Here is a 26371-nt window from a genome sequence, read left to right as displayed (position 1 = left end):
GTAATGAGAAGATGTCAAGGTTTACACTGGTAACTCTGAGTGGTACAAAGTTACCCCTGGGATACCAGTGCTGAGGAGAAGCTCTGAGTGAAGCTGAGAACTAGGAGTGCTTTTACCTCAAAATAGAGTTCTAAGGAATCCACCTTCCTGTCATGTTTTATATATACTTCTTGCATTTCCATCTCTATTTTGTTGATGCCAAACCTCTGTTAAAGTACTATTAGAGCCCAGTCCATTACCAAGACTTCAATACTCACATAATAATACCCTTTCAGTACTAGCCTGACCATTCTAGAATTTTCTCCTTCCCTTCATAAACACTGTAGAAATGCTGGGCTGTGGTGCTCCCCCTTAGAGGAAAAAAAGTGTATGAAATATTTTCATCATTGCCACAACATTTATGCTTGGCAGGATGCTTTTGAGGATAGACACCACGCAGACAGGCCAGTGTTCAGAAGGTTGATAGTTCTGAAGGAATGGTGGGGAAAATGGAGAAGCTGAGTGTTTCTGCATGGCATACATATTGTTTATTCTTGCTGAAGAAAATCAACGTATTAGTGTCTGGCTCCAGGACTAGCCTGGAAGCTTTCACTTGTGTGTCGATGCTACTACTGGGCCTGGTGGAGATGTTCTCCTCCACCTCTGCTCACTGTCTCAGCTTCTCAATGTTTGGAAATCCTGATGAGGTAGACAAGATGGGGCACATCCGAAATAATTTGGCTCTTGTTGCGTATGGAAATATATTCATGAGTGATTTAGGAAATGAGGTGGCTGAGTAGTATGTGTTTTGTTCCTAAACTCTGGGCTTTTTTCCCATCGAGTGTGTGTCACATCCTCTGTCCCTGCCCTGGCAGCTGCAGAGGAACTCAAGCCCTTCTTGTCTTGGAAAATGAGTAGTTACGTTGTTTAGTCGTTCCCATCATTGACCTGGGTGTGCACTGAGTCAAGATGGCTTCACCTATGTAATTATTAAGTATCGTCTACAACTCAAACTGTTATAAGGCTGTACCTTTTCTCCTGTGAATGATATTTTGCATGCACTTTATATTCCTTGGCATTTAATGCTATGAGACAGTGCTGTTTAATAAAGTAAATCGGCAGACGCATTTGTTAACTTCATCCCATTGTGGGTGGCCATCACAATGCATGAGATTTGTACGGAGTCATCTAGAAAGAGAGTTAAACACCTTTTCACCTTTTTAATGTTATCAGATTCACTCTGACCTGGGTCAAGCACAGAATCCAAACAGTTAATTGAGTTCTTATGATACCACATGATCCTTGAAAAGGCAGGTGGGCAAGATGACGATTTCAGTGAATTTATCCTAGATGGGCTGTGAATATTAAGGATATAGGATGGTTAATATCATCAAGTAACCTTCAAGTTCACACAGTGGCTTCTGATGTTGAGCTTTCTGAATGCCAGGTATATTAATCGCTAGTTGAAGTTATTATTGGAAGTTTGTTTCAAGGGCATGGGGATATGTCTTTGAATAGAAGTTTACAATATACTCAGGCCTCTCTGACAGGTACTTGAAATGGGTCTTAGAAGGTGATATATGCAGACTCTTTCAAGCCCTTATAGGCATGGCAGTGTACTTACACCATACATGTTTGGCTTTGATTTCTCAAGAGTGAGTGAAATCGTTTGGTCAAACGCCTATTTTGCTCATATTGTTTTTTTCTATCCAGGTTCAGCATAGTCTCTGAAACTTAGGAGAAACCAGTGGTTGTTAAGTCAACAAGAACGGGGAATAAATGGAGTCAAGTCCCATCAATGGGAATGTCTGAGTCATTTCCTACTTCAACCAATTGAGCCTCTCCTTTCGACATCTCTTTATTACAACAATCATTCATAATGATTGTAAGATTGCAAATTGTTACTAATCATCTCAAGGAGAGGTGCCAAATTCTCTTGGAATGAATTTTAATTTGAATTTAATTTTTCTAAAAATCACATAACAACACTTGGTTAAAATAAAAAGAAGATGGCTAACCCAGAAAGGGAAGCCATGGAATTTAAACTCGGCTATCAGCTGGATAGTCATTCAGTTCATTTAATTCTAGTGAATACATTTAATTTAGTAGAGATTCCTTAACTATCCAAAACTTGATAGTAAGGAAAGCTAGCTAGGCACAGAGTTCTTTTATATATATTTTTTATTTTCCATAATTTAAAGTAAATAAAAAGAAGGCAAATAAATGGAAAAGAAAGACAAAGTGATGCCATGTTTTGGTGAGGACTAGATTTTAAGGAGTCTTTGGACTCATATGTAAGCTCTATTATGTTGCCAAGTCAATGTAACTTTAAAGTTTTTTCATAATTATATTTATTTATTTATTTATTTATTTATTTATTTATTTATTATTGGGTGTAGGTTGTGTGTGTTGTGTGCATGTATATGTGGGAAGTGTGTGTGTGTGTGTGTGTGTGTGTGTGTGTGTGTATGCCCTTGGAGACCAGAAGAAAATACCAGATTCCCCGGAGTTGGATTGATAGGTGGTTATGAGCTTATGAACTGTGGGTGTTGGGAATTGATCTTGGTCTTCCACTCTGATAATGGTCTTAAATCAACTTAATTTTCTAAGATGGAGATCAGAGCATCTGGAGAAAATGGTGATTGTCTTGGTTAAAGCACAAAGCAGGTACCACAGTCCTCTAGGGGCTCAGCATTAGAATTATTTCAATGCCAACGCACAAAAGATTTCAGATGGCCAGAGACAGAATTTAGATTCATGATAATCTGTGAGAAAACCCACATCAATTATAAAGCATGAACACTGACAGGTAGCCAAATTGCCTTCCAGGTAAGGATGGTATAGTGTATAGTTGCCTCTGCTCTGTGTCAACTGGTCCTGCCAGCCAAATCCACCTGGTCCTTTTAAATATCCTGCGATTCCCATACCGTGGTATGAAGTTGTATGTTCACCTCAGAGAACTTCATCTTATCCTGCCACTGAATCTGGAAAACATTTGATAGACTCTGAATGACATTTGATTCTGATCTGCGTCCTTCTTTTGTTTATGCTTCCTTTTGTCGCTTGGGTCTTTAGCTATTGTCCCTGATAATCATGCCTACTCAGGGTTCCTACCTATCTCTTTTGAGGACCAATCTTCACTTATCAGAGTTTTCTTTTTCGTCTCCAGGATTTCAAGAATGTGTGTCTTTTGAAAATGGGGTTTTGATGACTTCTTTGAGCCCCCCTTTTTTTCCTTCCCTCACATGAGTGTCCCTCCATTCTTAAAACCAAAGACAGGGATGAAGCTGGATTCACTTTTCAGCCAGTTGTACCAGAACACAAACATTTCATAGCATGAGGGATGTGGGTAATTGCTTTGGGAGGGAACATTCCCCTCTCAAAAATCAGACGCTACCTCAATATTTCAGGCAGTTCATCACAGCTGTCTCCCACAGAGGCTTTTATCGGCATGAACGAAGGAGCTCACACTGTTGTAACATTCGATACTATATTAGACTACAGAGGGCAGTAGGCAAATGTGAGAGACTTTCATTTCCTTGAACCTCTGAGTGATTACTGTATTATGTTTCTGGTGAATGGCAGCGCTAATGGCTGAGAAAATATAATGTTATACCTTGAGGACTCATTAGGAAATGCAAGGATCCAAGTAGATAATTTTGAGATTGATGTGATCGAGTTATTTTTAAATTTGCAGAAAATTTTCTATTGGGTACACATGTTCTTATATCCTCTTTCACATTGCAAGTAGAACCATTGAAGTGAGCCCGAGTTGCAAAGAGTCCTTCTCACCTGGGTTTATAGACATGGACTCTTAAGCCACCACGAAAATTCTTTCTCCTGTTTTTTTTCAAAAAGGACCTATTTCGAAAAGAGTGAGAACGAGACTCTGTCGGTATATGTTTTCTTCCCATCTTAAACTTGAACTGTCAACATGCTTGTTCATTTGGTATAAGCAGCACCATCTTTCTCACTAATACCAAGTAAAATATAGAGACATTGGAACAGGAGAATGAGTCATAAAAAAAAATTAAGTAATTTCATTCCGTCACTGCCGCGTCTCATATACACTGACAAACCTCAAAGCCAGAAAATAATTGTCACAATAATAATTATCAGACGCAGTCAGGCAAGAATGAGATGCATATTACTGAGAAAGGTCAAGTTTCAAACGCTTGTTACAGGAGTGGCTAAATACAAATATATCTTGTTAAGAGACACACAAGTTAGGCTTGTAACTGATGAACGTATATCAGTTCCAGGTCAGAATTCTTTCCTAAATCTAAACTGCTTCTCCCAGTCATGTTGTCTAGCTACTCTATTCACGCTGACACCCAGTTTAATTCAGCAACGTAACACAGCTTGGACCCCAGAGAGCTTCAACTTCTGTAAGGACTTGGTCATACATCCTTCACACAGTACCTACAATCAACTAGACTTTCGAACTTTCTGCTTTTCACTGCTCCCTGTCTCATTAACAGCAAGTGTTAACACACTGTAGCCTAACAGGAAAGCTCATTTTCCACTAGTTTATTTTCTTTAATGCATTTCATAATTTGTATTTGCATACAATGTATTTTCTTCTTACTAAGGACCTATTACCTTAGTATATCCCTCTTCCACTCAACATGATAACCCTTTTTCTTCCCAATGAGTCCCCATCCTAGTATTGTGGCCTTTATGTATACGTGTAGAAGGGCCATAGGAACATGGGCATAGCTGATGTATGTTCATGATGGCAATGGTCTTGTCATATCTACCAGACAGTGCTTCATAGTATGACTTCCCATCTCTTACATTTCACTATGCTCCCTGAGCCTCAAAGTGGGTTCTATAGACATCCTATTGAAAGTTAAACATTCAGGAGTCTCAAATTCTTTGCACCAATGATAAGCCTCTGCTCTGACTGGCCCAGGGTGTTTTAAAATAAAAGTGATCAAGACTGAGAACTTCACCACTGTATGAACATAAAGGCACATAGCTTTATAAATAAAGTTTTATTGAAACATGGGCAGATTCATTCAAGTATTCTCTGAGCTAACTGTCTGCTAATAATAGAGTTGATTAGTTGCAATGGACTCCATGATATTCTAAAGACAGATTCTCTGGGTGATGACAGAAAAGTCTTATTGGTACCTTCCGTATAGTTCTAGGCTTTAACATATACTATCTTATAGTTAGATTGATTCTAACTTTGTGTTTGCAATAGTACTCAAAAAAAAAAAAGGAGCCACCTATTTCCGTTTTTGGAAAAAAAAATCTAAGCAGCTGACTAGCTCTTGTCTTAAGGAAGCACAGGCTACCTTGAAAGGGAATCCTTACCTTTTATTTTTTTGTCAAAGCAGGAAGGTACTATGTCCAAAAATTAGCATGGAAATTCTAGTGAAAACCCTGCAAATTAACAATAGACTTGAGACAATTCAGGGCAGTTAGACACCAAGAAAGTGGCAGCTTTAGACCTAAACCCTTTTAAACATTTCCCAGTATTTTTCTGTCTTTCTCGTAAGCACATAGTTATCTCTACAAAGCTTTTTAGGTGAGCTAGCAGCTGCAGCGATAGATTACTAACAAGAGACAAGGTCCCCGCTCTCCGTAGAACATCTTATGCACAGAGCAAATGATTTGCTTATTTTGAACTCTTTTTACGTTTTGCTTGTCAGCTCCTGCACCATGTAATCATTGAAGCAAGGATTTAATGCATGCTATTTGCTTTCTTATAATAGTAAAATAATACAAAATATTGACTACGCCTTCACACAGAGGAAAATGATGAAATGAATTGTGCCCCACTCCATGCTTTCTTGCTTAGAGATGGAGCCCAAAGGATTTCCATCATTCAATACATTGCCTTCAGCGCTGAAAGTCTCTAAGGACTGTCACTATTCTCCACTCATCCTCTTCCTCTGTGTCTGGTTGCACCTCTTTGACCTCCTTCCCCTAGAGACTGCAGAATTCCTGTATGCATACTTACCTCGTCCCTTAGGACGTCTCCACTTCTTTCTTACATTCAGTAACTTAGACCCATCATCCTTTTGCATAGCCTCTCTCTATAAAGCCATTGTTTAGGTTGACTAAACAAAAGACTCCCCTGACCAATCTGCATCTCTGAGCAGGTAGTAAGTTAATGATAATCATCTACTGTCCTTCGCATAGTTTTCCCTTGCCATTTGGGGTACCTCTCTATGATGACCTGAGCACATGTGTCCGATTGGACCACAATCATGAGATGCTCGCAGGACACGACACATCAAATTCAAAATTTTCAGCAACAGTGGAATTATTCCACTCAGAGAGAGTTAAACACAACCACAGTTACAAACATCTGTGTTGCCAAGCTAAGAAAGCACCAGAATACCAACCCTTCAAAGCTGGGGAAATAGCAACCTAATGTGTATTAGTTTGTATGTGTGTTCTTGTGCCTCAAGAATCAATAATGGGCAGCTGTTATTTCCCATTGCCAGATGATATCGTTAATGACTGGCAGTGATGATGAGGACAGTCTGGTGGCTATGGTGACACCTGCTGGCGCTCGCACATCTACTATTTGGACATTCTTTGAGGGAGGCAGTTGGCAATTTCACAGTTACTTCGATTTAAACATGCTACTCCCATTCTTCCAAAGTGGAAACTGAGACCCTTCTCTCTCCAATATTCTTTGTCTCTGCCTCAGGATACAACCCTCATTCTTTCTAGGACTCTTCCTACCTGAGGGGGCTGACTTACGCATGTCAGTCAACTGAAGGGATCATTTCCGTACTGAGTACGTTGCCACTGGGCTGTGGCTACTCACATTTAAGAGATAAGTTCAATGAACTGGTGGAAGAAATGCTTGGACAAGCACATTTCACTGACTGAAAGAAATCTGAGAAAGTGTATAAGACTACCTCCATTCCTGGACACTGTAGGCATTAGAATCAGATAAGTGATCTTAGCGTGAACACTCTTTGGGTGTGTGGTATAAGCGAGTAACTTGTACCTAATTGATAACTTATGTGAAGAACTTGAGTTAGAGCCTGGAACTTTGCAGGTATTCGTGATATGGAAGGTTAACTTGACAGTGTCTTTGACATTTTCCAAGAAACCTCTACTCCAAAGCCCTGTGCTCGCTCATTATCTATGGCTGCTCTCCGTCTTGTATACAGAGAGGAGCACGCTTGACAAGCCGGGCAGAGGGTGTTCAGTTCCTCCCTTCATTAGCTTTGGAGGCTGCAGGCTCATGGCTTGCTCTACTGCCTCACTGAGCGAGCTCTGCGTGGCAGCAAGGAGTAGGGAGGGCCTGTCTTTTTCCAGTTACGGTAACTTAGCCAGTGCCTAAGGTACAACCATCTGTTCAGCTCGTCTTCTCAGGAGGCACGTTGGGAAAATGGGAGGGGAGCAGACAGGAGTGTGTGTGTGTGTGTGTGTGTGTGTGTGTGTGTGTGTGTGTGTGTGTAGCCAAGAGGGCCAAGGTTTCAGTAAACTTCCCCATTTCATATCATAAATGTTTACATAGGTGTAACCACCCTGACTTGCTTAATATTAAACAGTTGGAACTTGAAAAGAAGCATGAGAATTAATGAAATACTAGTCAGGTATAGACCGCCATCTTTTCATTACTACTCAAATAAGAATATACACAAATATGGCCATCTATATTCTTGTGATGGGTGTCTGGATGTGTGGGATACAAGCGGTCACTGTGGGGATGCTTTTGGTTAAGACTGCAAGCATGGAGAGGCGTCTTTGGTCTTTGCTTTCTTAACAATTCTTAAAACCCACGAACAGCAAGCAGACCCTGACAATGTGCTCACCATTTTCCGTGTACATGGCTCCCGGGACCCTAATAGAGTCTAAACAGCGGTCCATGGTGCTCTGTAGCTGAAGAGCAAACCACAATTGTGAATTTGCTTATCCTTTGTTGGTCTGGACATTAACCAGAGTTGGCTTTTTATCCCCAGACATATCAATATAATGGCACAGGGGAACAGGAAGCAAATTGCCTTTGACCTCTTATTTACGAGTGCATTAAATTACCAGGCCGCTGTCTTCCACTTCGTAGATTCTAAAGCAGATTTTCTTAGGTCCACTCAGAGGTCACAGGATAGTCTGTCTCTAAACATTTCGGAGTGTATCTCTGTTCAGATTGATCTTACGTGATACTTAGAGAAGGCACTGGCGATAGCAGGGAGCTGGTTTTCATGATCCATCACACCCCTGCTGGGGGGCGGAAGGAGGCAAACAGTACTACATTCCACAATGCACCTCAGGTTGCCTCTCTCTAATATATTGATTCTATATTGCCTTTCAATTGATGCTTTATTGAGTCCTTCAGAAGCTGCTTAGGTGGAGGAGTTCAAACACAGGAAAAAGGACTCTGAGAATGAAATTTTTAGTTTTTTTTTTCTTTTCTTTAGGATAGGCAAAATTTGCAGGGACCTAAAGGATAAAGAAGCAAGACATTATCCTTTTGCTATTAAAGCAAAAGTGCCTTCCATACTCCTGAAAATAAGATGGCATCCAATTAACATGTGGTCAGAAAGAAGTCATTTTATCTACAGGAGGTCTCTGATTGAACTCTCAATACAGAATTATATATATATATATATATGTATATATATATGTATATATATATAGTGTATGTGCGTGTGTGTATGTGTGCGTGCTTGTGTTTGTGTAATATAATAAAATACTTATTAGAAATATGGTCATCTGGGGTGGGGATTAAAAAAAAGAAATATGCTCATCTAATGGAACTTTTAGTTGCAATTCTAAGATAGATAAGACATGAACCCAAATTAGAAAACAAGAAGTTTGCTATGTGTGTTCTCACTGCAAATAGCTCCTAGTTAAATTTTGTCAATGCTTTGTTTGAAATGGAGAAGAAAGAGCACCCAACCCTCCCCCCCAAAAAAAATATCAAAATTGATAGACTTCTCATTTAAGTTGAAATGTGGCAGTGGTTATCTCTCCTTACAGTACTCCCCAAAAGTCTAATGTCAGTTACAAAGTAGAAACCACTCAAGCATGCAGAGAATGGCCAGCCTTAGCCCAAGAAGTGAAATGAGACTGAGGGAGGCATAAACAATCAGTAGCATGACATCATTCCAACACGAAGAACTGTTTAAACAGTCCATGCAGAGGCCTTGCCTCATACGCTCATCTACAAACATACTCACTTATGTACCAACAACCATATGCCCATGCGAGGAACTGGCTGTCAGTGATTAACAAGTCAAGCCCCTTAAGTAGTAGGATATTCTGCAAAGTTAATAGTGAACAGTGTTACAGCTCACAGGATTAGTTAATTAGACAAAGGCTCGCAGGCAAGATCTCCGTAGTCTGTTCTGCTAAAGTGATGGAACCCACTTAGGCATCTGATGAAAAAAAGCAGTGTGAGCACCGTTCAAGGGAGGAAATGTGAAATGTAACAGAATCAAGCCCCAGCATAGCAGTAATGAGCTGGCAGAGGCAGAGGCAACCAGTGACGGCCATTTGTCAGTGGTGGGAGAGGTGGAAGCTTGGGGAGAAGATTTATAATTTTGGTTACCATCTTTCTGAGTGCTTCAAGGCAATTTTAATTACTTTTTAGAAGCAGGCTGGAAACTTGCATCTCGCCACATGAATTGGTGACCTCAGCTCTCAAGGACACTGGGCTAAAAATGCTTCTCCATGGTAGACAGTGAGTGTGCCTTATGAAAGGCTGGCCGTGCAACCGAAGTGAGAGTAAAAATTAAATCCTCTCACTATAGAATTATTTTTAAAAGTAGGTTGGAAGACACTAACTCTTTGCGAGTCCTCTTGGTGCTCCTAACCATTTTGTTTGGTGTTTTCCCTGCATACCTATGTTACAAATACCAAGTCTACAGATCAACAACTAGTTCAAACACATCAATTAGACAAGCAATAAAATGAAAAGGCATGAAGCAATGATCATAACAATGAGTTTAGGAAGCAGAAGCTATATATCAGTTACCACTGTGAGTGACTCTTCTTAATCTTAAACAATTAGTGTTTATTTTTATGACAAAGTTTTGAGCTCGCATGCGGCACTGAATGGTATTTTCTTTTAATAAACTTTGGGAGTAGTTGTTTGTTTCGGTTTGGTTTTTGGGTTTTGGGTTTTGGGTTTTCTGTTTGCTGTTTTGTTTTGTTTTGTTACAGCTGTAAAGTCCTGTTTGGTCAAAAGCACCTAAGATTATGGAACCCCGGGTTAGGTTCCAACCAAGAGCAGCATCTTGGAAACTGCAGTATCGAAATCATAACAAATATAATGATGTTTTAATAGTCAAGATCTACATTTTTCTTCCCCCTGAAGTCCTCCCATAACTTCACGTTATACATCTCTCATGCTCTGACATCCTACCCAGTCCTGGAGGGCACTTGCCTGCAATTTCTTCTGTCATTTGACGTATGTTTATAAATGGAGCCCTAAAGTTGACATGCATTCTTTCCTTGACCGTTGCATGTACGTATAACATATTTCTCTTCATTGCTGAGCAGAATTCGCAGTCTTGGGATTCACCATAATGTATTGAGTCAGTCACCCACGGAGGAACATCTGGGTTGTGTCTGGCTATAGACTATTATAAATGAACACTATTCTACAAACACTCTTGTTCAGGTTTCTGTGTGAGCATATATTTTCCTTTCTCTTAAATAAATGCCCAGGAGAGAAACTGCAGGGTTGCATGGTAGTTACTTGTTTAGTGTGTTTGGTGGTGTTAAACTGTTGCTAGATGGCTAAGAGTGGGTGAATGATTTAACATCTGGGCCAGACATGTATGGGAGAACAGATTTTCTACGTCTTGCCAACATGTAATGGAATTTTCTTCTGTTAGTGACTACGATAGGCCTGTAGCGGTCTCTCATTTTGGTATTAATTTACTTTTCTATCATGGCTGGTAAGAGTGTGTTTCCATGTTTATATTTATAATTATAAATTTATTATAATTTATAATCTTTAGAAGACTATATATAATATTTAAAGAATATATATATTCTATTATCTGTCCTTTGTCAAATATTTGATTTGCACATATATGCATTTGTGTGTGTTTGTGTGTATGTGTGTGCATGTATGTGTGTATATGTGTATACATGTTGTGTGTGTGTTTGCACGTGTGTGTCTCTGTGTGTGTAGTGTACATATGCCTGCAGAAGCCAGAAAAAAGATGTCAAATTGTCCTGGAGCAGGAGTCACAGACAGTTGTGAGCCACCTAACTTGGATGCTGGTTACTGACCTCAAGTCTTCTGAAAGAGCAGTATGGGCTCATAATTACTACACCATCTCTCAGGTCCCTTACGGATTTTCTTTATGCCCCCTTACCACGTTCCTTACAGATTAAAAAAATAAGTTAATTGGGAAGAGATTAAACTACATTAACTTATCTTTTTAGAGCTCTATATTTGATAAAATGTCTCAAGCCATATTTCATTCTTTTCTTCAGTGTCAAGGTTTCTCAATTTTTCTAAAACATCTGTATTTCACTTCTAGATTGTTAATACATATCCTGTTGCTCTTTGAATAAAATGAGAGAAAAGAGAAGCGAGTTTTTCTAGTAGGGATCTCTCCACCTTCCCTCTGTTACCACAGGACCTTTCTTTATCAAATGATGCTGGCATCTTCTTTAAAGAGCCGATACACATATTGCATGGATATGATCCCAGATTCTTGATTCTGGTATGTTAATGTCTCTGTCCATCTGCCATGTCCTTAATACCGATTGCTGTAAATCCCTGAAGTTTAACTTGAGTAAACGGAGCCTGCTCACACCCTTCTAGTTTCCCTGCCTATCAGCATAAATTTGCCACAATCTCGTCTGTGTCTTCTGCAAATCCATATGAGCTTCCTTCAATGTATGTATTGACGTGAGAAGAACCGTTTTTATTTTGTTCTGTCTTCCAAACTGTAACCTGATACACATTACTTATTTAATTTCTTTCACCCTGCTTTATACAGTTTCAAAACGTAATGTCTGTGTCTGTCTTGTTAGTTCTCGCTATTGCACTTTGGGGGATTGTAAATAGCATTGTGTTTTGATTCCCAGGACGCATGTGCTCATTGCTAGAGTGTCGGAGCCCAAGTGTTTTCTTCATGTTAAGTTTGATTCCTGTGACACTGGCAACACTTGCACATAGTCTAGGATTTTATTATACTTTCATAAAGTTTTGTACAACTATTACGCCATTTACTAATATGGTCCTTGTCGTGACCTTTGTTTTCTGATCCACGGGCTCTAAGGTAGAGCATGGCACTGATGGGACTGGGGAGAGTGGTTTCCAATGCCTTGTCTTTATTCTTAGAAACAAAGGACTATGCTACCGCTGAGTATCATGAGTTTGTGCACAGTTGCTCTTGTTCAAATCGAAGGAGTCCCCCCCCCCGTCTATTTTTGCTCTTGAGGGTGTGGTCTTATAAGTGGAGGCGGACTTCTGTTTGAGGCTTTTCTGCACGGGTTTCTACTGTCACGCGATCACAACTCCTTAGCCTGTTACTATTGTGGATCATATTCTCTGAGCTTCAGCCGCAGCTCCGGTTCCCATCCCAGAATAAGCCTCCTTGTCATAGTGTGCAATATTTTTATAAGTTACTGAATTCTGCTAGGTAATAGAAAAATTATTACTTTTTTCTTTAACCTCATTCTCCTTCCCTCCTCCTTCCTTCCTTTCTTCCTTCCTTCCTTCCTCCCTCCCTCCCTCTCTCCTTCCTTCCTCCCTCCCTCCCTCCCTCTCTCCTTCCTTCCTTCCTCCTTGCTTCCTTGCTTCCTTCCTCCCTCCCTCGCTTCCTTGCTTCCTTCCCCTACCTATGATGAACTAGAAAGTGCTTCCCTTTCTTTTTTCTGCATGTATTTTGCTCTGTCTTTTGAACACACATTTACTTAGAGTTGCCATATGTTTGGAAAATTGATCCTTGTCTGATCATAGAATGGATTTCTCTGACTCTGGAAATCCTCTTTACCTATTAAGGCCATTTTATGTAATATTAATATAGTCATTCTTCTATTTTAATATTTGTATGCTAAAATATTTTTAATATGCCCACAATCTCATAGTTGCAGTGACATATTAGCAGTATAGATTTGGAACATTTGAAAAATTTGCTTAGTGCTCACTTCAGCAGCACATATACTAAAAATTTGCTGATCTAGTCTCTATCTTTTAACTGATATATTAATACCATTTATATTTAGTATATTTATTCTTTGGTTAGGGCCTGAGTCTGGCATTTTTTATATTCTGTTTATTCTTTCATTTCTATATTTTTAATTTGATTTCTTCCTGCTTTATGTAAATCTTTAGAATTAGATTTTGATGTATTTATAATGATCTTGAATTGATCGCTTTGGACAGATTGTATAGTCATTGTGTATGTGTATGTGTGTGTGTATGTGTGTGTGTATGTGTGTGTGTATGTGTGTGTATGTGTGTGTGTATGTGTGTACGTATGTGTGTGTATGTGTGTATATGTGTGTGTGTGTGTATGTATGTGTGTATGTGTGTATATGTGTAGGTGTATGTGTGTGTATATGTGTGTATGTGTGTGTATGTGTGTGTATGTGTGTGTATGTGTGTGTATGTGTATGTGTGTGTATGTGTGTATGTATGTGTGTACGTGTGTGTATGTATGTGTGTATGTGTGTGTATGTGTGTATGTATGTGTGTATGTGTGTGTATGTATGTGTGTATGTGTGTGTATGTGTGTGTATGTGTGTGTATGTGTGTGTGTATGTGTGTATGTGTGTGTATGTGTGTATGTGTGTGTATATGTGTGTGTATGTGTGTGTGTGTGTATGTGTGTGTGTGTATGTGTATGCTCACAGTCTACTTCATTTATATTTTATTATCCAGAGTAATATGTGGAAAGTTTAGCTGTCTTTACATCCCTTTATTATTTCCAATTTTACATTAATTTCTTAAATATAACCTCAAAATATATTTAGAATCATATCAGTGATGATATATTTTCTTCCACCATTAACAAGAATTTGGCGCCCTCAAAAGAAGGGTGCAAGTTTCATTCAGCACACTTTTGCTTCTTGTGTTCACTTATCCTTCCGGTTATCTCCGGTTTTTCTTCTTATGGAATCCTTTATATTTTACTGAACAATTTAGCCACACTTTCAGATCTGCTCACCTAGTGATGGACTACTGTACATCTCTGCATGGATTTATCTTGGCTCCTCCTTCTTTTAAATAAGTATCTTCACTGAATACAGTGTGGTGTGGTGAACTTCCTCATGTCCTGAAATTGACTGTGGTAACTCTCCGTTCATCATGGTTTCAAAGAGTATTCTAGGTTCGTTCAACTTTTAGCCTTATAGCCACAGTGTTTTTTCATTTTTCCTCAGTGCTTTCTTGCGCCTTTTCTTCATCTCTCGTTTTTCAGAAGTTTGACTGTGGTATATGTGATCCCTCTGCATATGGATGCATTTAGATACCTTACTTGGGGTTCATTCACTGTTATCTTGGCATTGATCTCAGCTGAGTAGCATTTCTATTTTCATCTAACGCAGGCCTTCTTTGTGTAACAAATAATTCTGGTTTCCATGCTGACAGAGTGTTTTGTTCTATGATGTTAGTGGTATCAGGTTATTTAAACCTTCTATATTTACATAAATCTATAAATTTGGTTTCTTATGACTCTGCTCTGGTGAGAAAATAGAGACTCTCTCCCTTATAACTGCTAAACTAACTTTAACAAGTCAGGGTTCCTTATAAGGTGCAAGTCGTGATACAGGGTCGTATCTATACAGACCTGTTCTGATTGTCTCTGGGTGTTTGTGGTAGAGTGGTCGTGGTGCTGCCTCATGTTTGGTATCTAGTTAGGCTACAAGGAGCAGAAAGATTCCCTGTTCTTGCTGGATAGTGGATCACTCAACTTTCTACTACAGCTCTCCCTGTATGGAGTCAGTGGGGAAGTGTGCCGTATTGTGGACTTGGAAGATCAGATTCCCTTTGGGAAAAATGAGCGTCATTATAGCCTAAAATGGATAAAATCTTGGAACTCTATGGCTATGTTAGAATTTCCATTGCTGGGAAGAGATAACCATAACAACAGCAACTCTTAAGAAGGAAAACATTTCATTGGGGCTGGCTTTCAGTTTCAGTTTCCATTATCATCATGGCGAGAAACACGGCATCATGTAGGCAGACATGGTGCTGGAGGAAAAGAGAATTCTACTTCTTGATTCTCAGGCAGCAAAGAGGAAATCACATGTCATATTGGGCATAGCCTGGATATATAAGAAACCTCAACTCCCACCCATACAGTGACACACTTCCTACAACCAGGTCAAACCTCCTAATACTGCTACTCCCTATGGGCCAAGCATTCACAGGCAAACCAATGGGGGCCAAACCAATTTAAACCACTGCATTGGCCTTTTTTGGAACCATTTTGTTTCAAGAGAAATGCTTCACTGACATGGTATCATGACTCCCTGCTGAAGGTAGAAATGAGAATATTGCCCACTTCCCATACCACTGGGTTGCCTCAGTAGGATAACTGAAATGTAAAGTCTTTCTTTTTTTAATTAGATGAACTTTCCATAATCTTTGGTAGAGGATAAGGAACTGACTTAACTCTGCCAGTTTTTCCTTTTTCTTTTTCTTTTGGCATTTTTGTTTTGGAGAATGTTATCTTCCTTCCCTACGAGTCTGAAAATGCATGGCAAAAAGAGATTGTACTGTTTCATGGTTGGTAGGTTGGCACCTGGGTGTATTTTTCTTTACTCCATTCAGGTTCTTCTTGCACTTGTTTTACGGAGGTTGGGTTGATTATTTTCATTCATACTTTATGAGGAGAATCAGGAAACATACATATATGTCTCATCTATCTAGAAGCCTTCTCCTGACCTCTGACTCTTAAAAGAGAAGCCAGGGATTCAGATTTTAATATACTTTCTCTCGCTTTGTTGTTTCTCATATTGACAATTTTTAAATTTGCAGCTGAAGGCAAAAAGAAAGCATTCATTTGCTGGTAGTGTATGCACTTTGCCCACTTCCTTAAGACATCCAGCTCCCCTAAAATGTCACTAATTTTGCGTGTAAATTTCTATCACTTACCCAGGAGCACTGCTGGCAAGCTCAGTTCAATAATAGTGAGCTGAGAAAAGGGAATGTGTTAGCGAAAGGACAATGCTCGCCTAAGGCAGAAATAGAGATGTCTAAACCCAAAGTCCATACACTTTGCTAACAAGTGACGAACATTTAGCCTCCCACTCTGGGCAGGTTTTACAAAATAAACTAAAAACTTGTACAAATATACACATACATAGCGAGAGCAAGAGAGAGCCTTTGAGACACAATCACAAAGCAGCGAGGAACAGATCTGCTACGTTAATATTAACAGGAAAAAAAAACTAAGCAGTGAAACAAAACAGAAGCAAATTATAAAAGTCGACCAATAACCTTCATCTTTCAAACCACCTGTGACTCTGTAGCGTTGGTTTTTTTTCTACACCAGGGTCCGAGGGATTCATTGATCAGTGTCTAGTTTAAGCATTGGCCTGAACAAGAACAGTAGTTTCTTGACATCGTCTACCCTCTTTCCACACTGTCTTATGCAAGACTCTAACTACATAACAAACATGAGATTTTAATAATCAGGAGAATAAAGCACATGCTGTCATTGCGCTGTTTGTCACATTCTAGATACCACATTGGGAAATATTCTATAATAATGCTGCTTTAAATTTTATGAGATCTCTGTGAAGAAGATGCTGTGATTTTTTTTCCATTTTTGAATGACTGATAAACCAAATTACAAGGGCTACACATTATTTTAGACAAGGTCATTGGCTAGTGAGTGGCCATGATTAGATTGGCCATCTACCACACTTTGATGACCACACACCCCAGTAGAGACTATGCATGGATTCTAAAATCATGCCAACATTAAGGACAAGGGGCTTTGGCCTCTGGAAACTGCATCAATATAATGATAATTGAATTGATTATAGCAATACAATTTTCCATGCCGGTATCGTGTCCTTTGCAAAGGTCCTGAGGTCTTGCGCGTAACTCTCAGTGGTGTTTCTCAACCTGCTGACTGAGGAACTAATGACATCAGGAAACTATATGGTTTATTATCTAAGCAACTGTGTCAAAAAATCATCGTTCTTCTTGGGCTTTGTAACAAGTGTGCGCTCTTTTTATTCTTCCCAATTATTAAACAGAATTTTCTACTTTTCGAGCAAGGGTTGATAATGTATAGGAATGGTTTGTTTGGGAGGATCCTGGAGATAAGAGATCTCTGTGTGAAAAGAGAAAGGCAGAATGACTTCATTTCTAGACCTCTGGCTAGGTCTGTCTGTCCTCGTATGCAGGCGGCTTAGCCCTTTTGTACATAGAGATGTCCCACTTCAGTGTCTAAATAGCCAGTGAAGAGCAGAGGGCTTGAGAACTACAGATCTGTTTTCCCAAGCAGTTCCTGACACACTGAGGAGACATGAGCAACAGTGGCCTGCACAAAAACCATTACCCTGGTTCTGGGTTGTATTTTCCACTTTAATTAAAATCGCTGTTGATCTGTTCTATCCGGGCCCTGGTTCTGGGGCCCATGCTATTTCATATGGCAAATGAAAGCAGCGAGGAAATTTGGAGTTCTGGAGCACCTAAGTCTTTTTGTCATGATTTGCTAAGCAGAAGGTTGGTGTTTTCTGAGTGATGTCTGGCATACCCTGTGAAGCCAAAGAGCAGTTGATATGTCAGAAACGTTCCTTCCTATCCACTTCCCTATATCAGACGCACAGCTCCACATTGTTCCCCCTTTGTGTAGTAGGCATCCTGTCACTGAGAGGGGCAGTGGACATTTAGGTTAATGAACAGGTGGTTCTGCAGGGTACACATCTCTCAGTAAGTCCTCTTGTTGACCGGTCACTGGGAAGAAATGCCCGGCTATTATCAGATACAGATCTCCTAAGAGGAAACACTGATTGTCGTTGGCTGAAGGCTGACGGAAGAAACCAGGGGTGGACTGAGGAGATGTCTCGATAGGGAAAGTACTAACTTTGCAAACATGAGAACCTGAGCCCAAATCCCAAGGAAATCCCTGTGAAAAGTGGGACACTGTAGCACCCTCACATAGAGTCCCAGGGCTCTACTCGATAGGAGGGAGAGCCAGGCGAAGACCCAGATGCCTGTGGGCCAGCTAACCTGGGGTACACAACAGAGAAAAGAACAAGAGGGCTCAGCACCCAAGGCTGTCCTCTGACCGGGGCAAGTATTGCACATGTGAAATTGCACCCATACTCACTAAAGAATGTACACACACACACACACACACACAGAGAGAGGGGGGGGAGGGAGGGAGAGAGAGAGAGAGAGATCAGCAGAAGATAATTTGCATATCATCAGCACCTTATATGATTATTCCCCTGGCCCATCACATTGATTAAACATTGGTCGAATAACCTGGTATCGCAGCAAACCATTACTATTTCTAAATGGCCACTAGGACTTCGCTCTTTTCTTTCCTTCTGTTCTTCTCTCCCCTTATCTTCCTTTCTTCTTCCCACATATCTTCCTGTTTGGGTACTTATTTTCTCGCTAATCCTTCCATACAGAAAAAGAAAGAAAGAAAGAAAGAAAGAAAGAAAGAAAGAAAGAAAGAAAGAAAGAAAGGAAGGAAGAAAGGAAGAAAGGAAGGGGGAGAGAGAGAGAGAGAAAGAAAGAAGGGAGGGAGGAAGAAAGGAAAGAAGGAAGGAAGGGAGAGAGAGAGAGAGAAAGAAAGAAAGGAGTGAGGGAGGGAGGAAGGAAGGAAGGAAGGAAGGAAGGAAGGAAGGAAGGAAGGAAACCAGAAAACAAACAAAAAAATCTCACAATAAACAAGAGCAAACTCAACTTGGCTTTGATTGACTTCGTAACTAGATCTCCCACTCCAGCAACAGAATGACCGTGTCATTTGTGCACACGCAATCAGGAGATGGGGCTTCCTGTTATTACTTTTCCCCCAAATCTATAAAATTAGACAGTAAGAAAATGAATGCATTGTCTAGAGCTGCATGTAGACTGATGGTTTAAGTATATGGTAAGCTTTTCCCAAAGGAGGTGTATAGGCCTGCCAGTTTCCCATCTATGTTTCCACGTAAGTCAGAACTAAAGTCTGCACTGCTTGTAATCACAGTCATTTATTTACTTAATTATCTATTTTTATTTTTATGCTTCTAGGTGGGTAAAGTGACAGGTGCCACAACTCCAGCCTCCCCTTTTCTGAAAGTCGCGGAGTTCCATTTCATCTGCAATAATGGATGTGAAGGATCGGCGACATCGCTCTTTGACCAGGGGACGGTGTGGCAAGGAGTGTCGCTACACCAGCTCCTCTCTGGACAGTGAGGACTGCCGTGTGCCCACGCAGAAGTCCTACAGTTCCAGTGAGACCCTGAAGGCTTATGACCATGACAGCAGAATGCACTATGGAAACCGAGTCACAGACCTGGTGCACCGGGAGTCCGATGAGTTTTCTAGACAAGGTAGGCAGATCCGCCCCGCTTGATAGGCTCACAGCCTAGCTCTGCCCAACCCTTTCGGATTCAGCCCCATTCCTGTCCTGCCCTGTTTCATGGTGGCGACGGAAGTGTAAGCAACTACAGAACTCTTAGTTACAAACAAATATTTGCCCTGTCTAACTCTCGCGGGTGAAAAGTTCCCTTTTTTTATCATGGATGCTATTTTGCTCAGCAATGTGGAAGGTGCTTTCACAGAGTTTCCTAAGATGTACCTAGAAACAGGTCCTTGCCTTCATAAAAGGCAAGTATTCCTGAGACAATGGAAACTTTCTGGCTGTTTCGTCTGAGGCTTTCACACCGTTTTTTTTTTTTTTTTTTTTTTTTTTTTTTTTTTTTTTTTTTGAAGCTTACTCCAAACCTCTGAGAGCTCGTTTTGACTCCTCCACTCAATTATATTCACTTTGAATAAATCACATACATATTAAAAGACATGAGAACGTTCTGGCAAAACATAGTAAATTATAACACACACAGGCATGAACGCACAATGTGATGCTAATTCTGATTCCTGTGTTCTTATTTCCACGTTTAAGATTGTAAGTGAAAAACATTAACACTTAAATACAATTCTACCCATGCAGATCTCCGTTTCCTATGCGCCAAACCTCCCTTTTATTGCAACATCTTGGTTTATTTAGGAAGACTTCTCTCTGAGTCACAAACAGTTGGCTTTCTCTTCGTGTCCAGTATCGTGTCGAATCCCGTGGTTACTTGTCTAGGCCCGTGAAGTGAGGCTGAGCACTGCGGAGTTCAGAGTGTAAGTCGCACTTGCTCTGTGCCTTTTTCTCGAATACCAGCCGAGCATGCACCGGCCACGTTAATGGCTCAGCAAAACTACAAGAGAATGCGCAAGCGCAGTGGCTGCACTAGGCAGGGTCACACAGCCAGCACCCAGGGGCTCAGCCCTGTCCAGCTGGGTTAGTGCATCATTTGTTTTCTAACACTGTTTCTTTATTTCTTTTTTCTGAGTCCTCAGCAGTAAATACCCCGGAATGAATTTAATTCCTAAGGAGATACCTACACATGGGATTCCATTCCTGGCTTCTTGGCTTCCTTACTTTTTACCTTTTTTTTATTCTATAGAAAATACTCTCGTATCTAATTAAGTAGCATAGCGCTCGAGATTTATAGAAGTTCAGGTCAGATGTTGTTCTGAAACAACTTAAATATTCCCATTTTTACTGAACTCCTGTTAATATTTAACAAAATGTTTTTAAAGAAATCAATAAGCAGTTAAAATCGCTTTTGTTGTCATCGTAGCCCTTTGTAGGAGACAATTTTTAATTTGATCTTTAGTCTTACTTTCTTTGCACCGTCCTCCTGAAAATGAAATGTACTGATATTCCCGGAGAAAACAGGGCTGTCTGATGCTCGCTCTGGCTTGATTGCCTTCGATCTGTGAGCAACTTTAACATGTGGTTTATTTCATTAAGCTTATGCCTGACCCCACGTAGTGGACAGTGGGCAGTGGATGGGGAAAAAGTAAGGAGACCTAGTTTAATTAGTGAGCGGAGGGCACACATCACCATGGAGAAGCTAGGATGTCCACGGCATCACTAAAACAAAGTGAGACATCCGAAAAGGCAACATACATGCATCGCAGTTGAAAGCTCTCCTTTCCTGTCATAGTTTTTGGGGTTTTTTTGTGCTACAGTTTTCCTTCCTGTAATCCTAGGCTGAAATACACGCTCTTGTTCCTAACCCCCATCAAAGGCAGGCCCTGGCTTCCAGATCAGGCACTAAGTTGCGGCTTCCAGATTATTGTTGAACCCAGGATTTGCTTGTCGCCTTTTCCCCCTTATTAATATTTACACCCCCACAAAATCAGGTGCCGGAATTTTACTTTCAAACGTGCTTCTCCTCACCCTCGTCTCGTCACGTGCCCCTCCGCCATTGATAATAACAGAAGTAGCTTGGCCGTATCAAGCTCGTGGCTTTGCAATTAGCAATTTGCACATGCCGTGTGTTGTTATTGGGTCCATATTTGTTTGCGTAATGTGTTTGCATGAATTAAAAACTGTGCAGTCCAAAAGTAGAAATGAGAAGGCATCGGGAAGTATTTGCATATGTAAGTGCAATTCCTTCTGAAGGCATCTATGAATTTATGCATGAAAATGGAGTCGGAGGCTGAGTGGATCTACTTTGATGGGTTCTAAAATTGAACTCTGCAGGAAGTAAATAAGCGCATATTTAAGGAGGGGAGTATCTGGAGATACAATCTGGCGTGTGGCACACGCAGCTCAAGACTGAACCACCACAGAGAGGGTTAAAATAAACTTGATACTCGGTAATAACAATCATTTTTTAAATGTCATGCATTTTGCAGTTTACTTTCTTATTCATGAAATCAAAGTGCAAGATCATCTCAGTACTTATTAGCCTAGAGGTCCATGAGCGGGGATCTTGGCAGGATCAACTCCTGTGCCCTGCTTCGTTAAAACCCAGGACACTGAGCATAAAACAAACATCCTCCTCACATACAAGCGAGTCTGACAAACACGCGTGGAGGACTCTCCAGGTAGAAAAGAATTGCCACCCTAGAAAAATGATGGGGGGACCAGGGTCCTACCTGATCCAGGTACCCACGCCAGCCTGCCGCAGGATCTAACAAGAGTACAGATGATATTCTGGCGGTAGAAAGGGGCTAAGCATCACGAGGGAAAGTACCGGAAGCTCCTGTCGACCAACTCCTGCCGTACTCTCAGCACAGATCCCTTCCCCGCCTTTCTCTAGTGTGGTCTCTTCTCTAAAGTAGAGACCTGTAAATTACCGGTGTGGCCTCCACTGTGGCGCATTCTGCTGGTGTGGAGGAGGAAAATGGCTGACCTTAGGTCTTGGAGCCACTGGTGTAATTGGTAATTAGTAAACGACTAATCCTCCACTAAATAGCATTCAAGTGGACCTGGAGTGAACATGCATGACAGGACCAAGCAGCAGCCTGGTGGCACCAAGCCCCGTGGCCTCTCAGGAAAGAGCCTCTACTTTAAATATGGAGGTCAGGCAAGTTCCCAGGCAGGTCGCATGAGCTTTTTGTTGTTGTTGTCGTTGCTTTTCTTTTTGTTGTTGTTGTTTTGTTTTTTCGAGAGTGACATTAGGGTGCAGAGAGGTGTGATGTGCTGCTGTTCTGCGTGGCTTAGGAGCCTTGGGAGTCAGCCCTGCGTTCCTCCGGCTTCTGCCCCTCTGGGTGGCTGTGCCTCTTGCTTGCATTCTGTGCTTCCCAAGGAAGAGTGCATTGCGTGAGCTCATCCTCTGCGGCGACAGGATGAAAAGAATTCTCCCAGTCCTTGAGTGCATTGTGCTAAGTGCCAGTCCAAACATTTGGTTTGTGTAAACTCAGGGCTCATAATAATGTTGTGAGGTGGCTGTTGTTGTGAGTTCCTTTTGAGATACATATTTACACACATACACACACACACACACACACACACACATATATATATACATACACACATATACACACATATATACACACACATATATACATACACACATATACATACATATATACATATATATGTATATATATGAAAACTAAGTCGTGGAAGAATTAAATGAATTATCTAAGGTCGGGCGCATCAGAAGTGGAGACAGGTTTCACATATAGTGAGTCACATTCAAGAGCTATGTTTGAGCCAACGAACAAACAAAAAACAAATGGTTAAACTTTTAAAAGCTGGTGGGAAAGTGGTTTGACCTTCTATTTCCAAGACTTTTTGGATATATGCTTTAAATTTTTTCTTAATCATTACTGCCCCAAGCCCCAGCCCACATGGTTGGTAACCCTGTTGTGCAATTCTATTCCATATGAACCACTCTTTTAAACGTCCTGGCATTGCTCCTTTCTCCAGTACCATTTATACTGGATGAGCCATAGGAGAGCATCTAGCAAAGCTTCCCTGCCAGTCCTTGTACTCATCACCTGTTGTCCAACCTTTCAACCCGAAATGGTAACCAAGAAACATTGGTTACATAAGCAGAACTGGCTGCCTTCTGTGTCAAGCAGTGCCCAGGGGACCAAAAGATTCACCCTGTGGGGTTGGGGATTTAGCTCAGTGGTAGAGCGCTTGCCTAACAAGCTTAAGGCCCTGAGTTCAGTCCCCAGCTCCGAAAAAAAGAAAAAAAAAAGATTCACCCTGGCTTCCATTCCTCAAAGAGCCTTTCCTTCTAGCTAGCAGTTCAACTCTCTTGAGAGGGGGCCATGATTTAGTTTTTCTATGTATCTCAAACTGTTTGTGTTGGGGTTAAATGAAGAATTAGGTAAAACTGGGTATTTGAAATTTTGCTTTCATAAGTTCTAAAATAAGTAAATAAATAAATAAATAAATAGGAGGCAGTATATGCCACTAACACTTCAATGTGCTTTGCAAATGTGTAAACACATACATACACATTTTAAGCTAAGTTTATCTGAGTATTTTATAAACTATATTCTCACTTCTGATATCTTTAAAATAATTTGTGCAATAAATTTTGATCTGTGTACTTTGGTGTAACATCAATGTAGCTCATGTTAATGAACCAGAAATTCAGGATCCACCAGCAAGCTCCAGAGACTTATTTGTCTTGGTTCAGCTGACATTACACAGTAAAGGTACTTTGAATATCTTGGATTCACTGGAAACCTGTAAGCATCGCTGTCCACAAATCTCTCCAGGTACCTTTCTGGAATATCCTAAAACAATAGCTGAAAGGTCCAGTTTGGAAAAGCCCAGCACTCTAATTGTACAGAACAACCTTTAGGTTTCAATGAGGTTACAGGGTTTGGTTACTATTCACAAGACTAAAATATGCCTTCGAAAGATTGCTTTCAACATATTCTGTCACCTCTAGGTGATACTTCTTTTCTTTTCATAACTCAGCAGAGAATAGCACAGAATCTGTCTTCTTTGGTTGTCTTGGCATCTTACCAGATCTGAGGAATTCTGTGAGGAAGCCTCCATGATCTCTCCCTATTGCATGATGATGATTATGATGGTGATGCTGATGATGATAAGACAAATCAGTAATTTTTGTGGGAAAAAAAAACAATGACTAAAACTTTAAAAATCCTGGCTCACAAAAGCTGGCAGTTTTAAAAAGGCAATATATGTGATAGATTATATATAATTAGACATATTAGGATAAGCCCTATGCAAAGGAAAACTTAGGATAGTTGAAGAGACACCATGCTAAAGGTATACATCAGATGTGGTCTCTGCCCAACCCTGACCTCTGTGCCCATACTTGAGCATCAAGGAAGAGATGGGACGTCTAGGAGGTTTGTTTTACTAAACAAACAAACCCCCACAAAACCAGATGCAAAGGGTAGCAGTAACAGTGTTTGGTTGTCCCGAGGGCTGGAAGCACTCAAGGTTAGCTGAATGTGGAGATGGAAGAGTGGGAGAGGTAGGGGAAATGAACTTTAGAGATATTCTAGGAAGGCTGGGTTGGTTTCTGTTTACAGAGAATGTTCCAGGAACACAGGACTGCTGGAGCGTAAGTTTGGAGAGTATGTGTTTAAGTGCACAAACCTTGTGGCCCAAACTGGGATCACAGGGAGGGCTGGTGCTGTTGGGGTTTCAGGGTGTTGAGTAAGTGGGGACAAATCTATCGTTCAGGGACTCTGGGGCAATGGCTGCTCTCTCCACCTGTCAGGAAAACGCTGCATTTACTTAAGGACCTGGAAAGGTCAGTGCTTGTCAATAACCCCAGAAGCAGAAGGGCACGACTGCTTATCCAAATTCTTCTGGAATGGCAAGACATGAACCTTCATGTAAAAGTAGAATGTTTTCAGTGTTTGGAATACATTCCTCCATCATATTAGATCCCAGCCTATGTCGAGACCAAGAGCATAGGCAGAATACCGGAAGTAGATCTATAGCAAGGAAAGCCATGAGAAAGACGGTATTAGGTGTGCTCCATTGTTAAAAACAAAGACTATTGTCTGCTCTCTGCCACGTGCTACATAAACCAAAACTACTTGAGAGCAGAAACGTGTGTGTGTGTGTGTGTGTGTGTGTGTGTGTGTGTGTGTGTGTGTGTAAATGTGAGTACAAGTGAGCTTTCGCTCTGCTGGCTTGTAACTTTAATGAGAAAGATAAGTATACATGGAATAACAAGACCTTCTTGCAAGTGCTGGCCTTGGACAAGCAGGTGAGGCTTTGAGGAGAGCTGGAGATGTTGCTGCTCCCAATTCTTCTCACTCTGGCTTTGCTGGTGTTAATCCCCAGGGCTTGAAAACAGAAGATGAACTCGCTCGCCGGTTAAGATGTTTTGTGAGACTGTGACTCTTTGAACTCAAGCTGTTCTTACACCATGCAAGTGATGATGTCTAACAGGCCGTTATCTGAACAATTTTTTGATATCCTGGAGAGAAGCTTGAGCCATAGAGAGATGTAGAACTTGATAGTTAATAATCTCCCGGGACTTGGTGTGATCACCTTGACAAAATGTGTCAAAAAATAAGGAGATCCCATGAGGGCTCATACAATCAAAAAACGAGGGAAGAAGAAAAGAACCTTGGTGGGGGGCTGGAATAGCCCCGTGATCCTTCGCACGCTCTGTCTGGTTCTGTTTCACTTCTATCAGTTTCATTTCCTATCTCAATAAGTAGAATAGCCTTGATTTTTAATCTCCTAAAACGGAAGTCACAAATGTTATTGATGCGGGGTCGTGTTTGCCTCCAAAGTGTTTTGTTTAACATGTACATTGATGTAGGATGTTGAAAGGCAAAACCCAGGGCTCCCAGATATAACATTTGCCTAAAAGGTCAAAGCCCTTTAGTCCGGGATCTCAAGTGCTTCAGATATAGCGGTACAGTCAGAGAGAGAGAGAGAGAGAGAGAGAGAGAGAGAGAGAGAGAGAGTGTGTAATTAAATGCTCTTATGTTCTCTTCTATTCCCTTCCTTGAAGAATAACAAAATCT

At 40.8% G+C, this 26371-nt stretch overlaps 1 protein-coding gene across 5 annotated transcripts in view; it reads left to right on the top strand.

Moving 5' to 3' along the window:
* Positions 1–26371, top strand: part of Tenm2 (teneurin transmembrane protein 2) — a 1226262-nt gene that overhangs the window by 273114 nt on the left and 926777 nt on the right. For all 5 annotated transcript variants that reach the window (XM_087569430.1, XM_087569433.1, XM_087569431.1 and 2 more), the window contains 1 exon segment: positions 19130–19431. In XM_087569430.1, coding sequence (XP_087425556.1) covers positions 19206–19431 — 226 coding nt within the window. In that variant the 5' untranslated portion in view covers positions 19130–19205.

Source organism: Rattus norvegicus, chromosome 10, assembly GCF_021556685.1.
Source record: "Rattus norvegicus strain SHRSP/BbbUtx chromosome 10, alternate assembly SHRSP_T2T, whole genome shotgun sequence".
Lineage (NCBI taxonomy): Eukaryota > Metazoa > Chordata > Mammalia > Rodentia > Muridae > Rattus > Rattus norvegicus.
The sequence above is the reverse complement of the archived record's forward strand: the minus strand, read 5'-3'. Positions and strand labels throughout refer to the sequence as shown.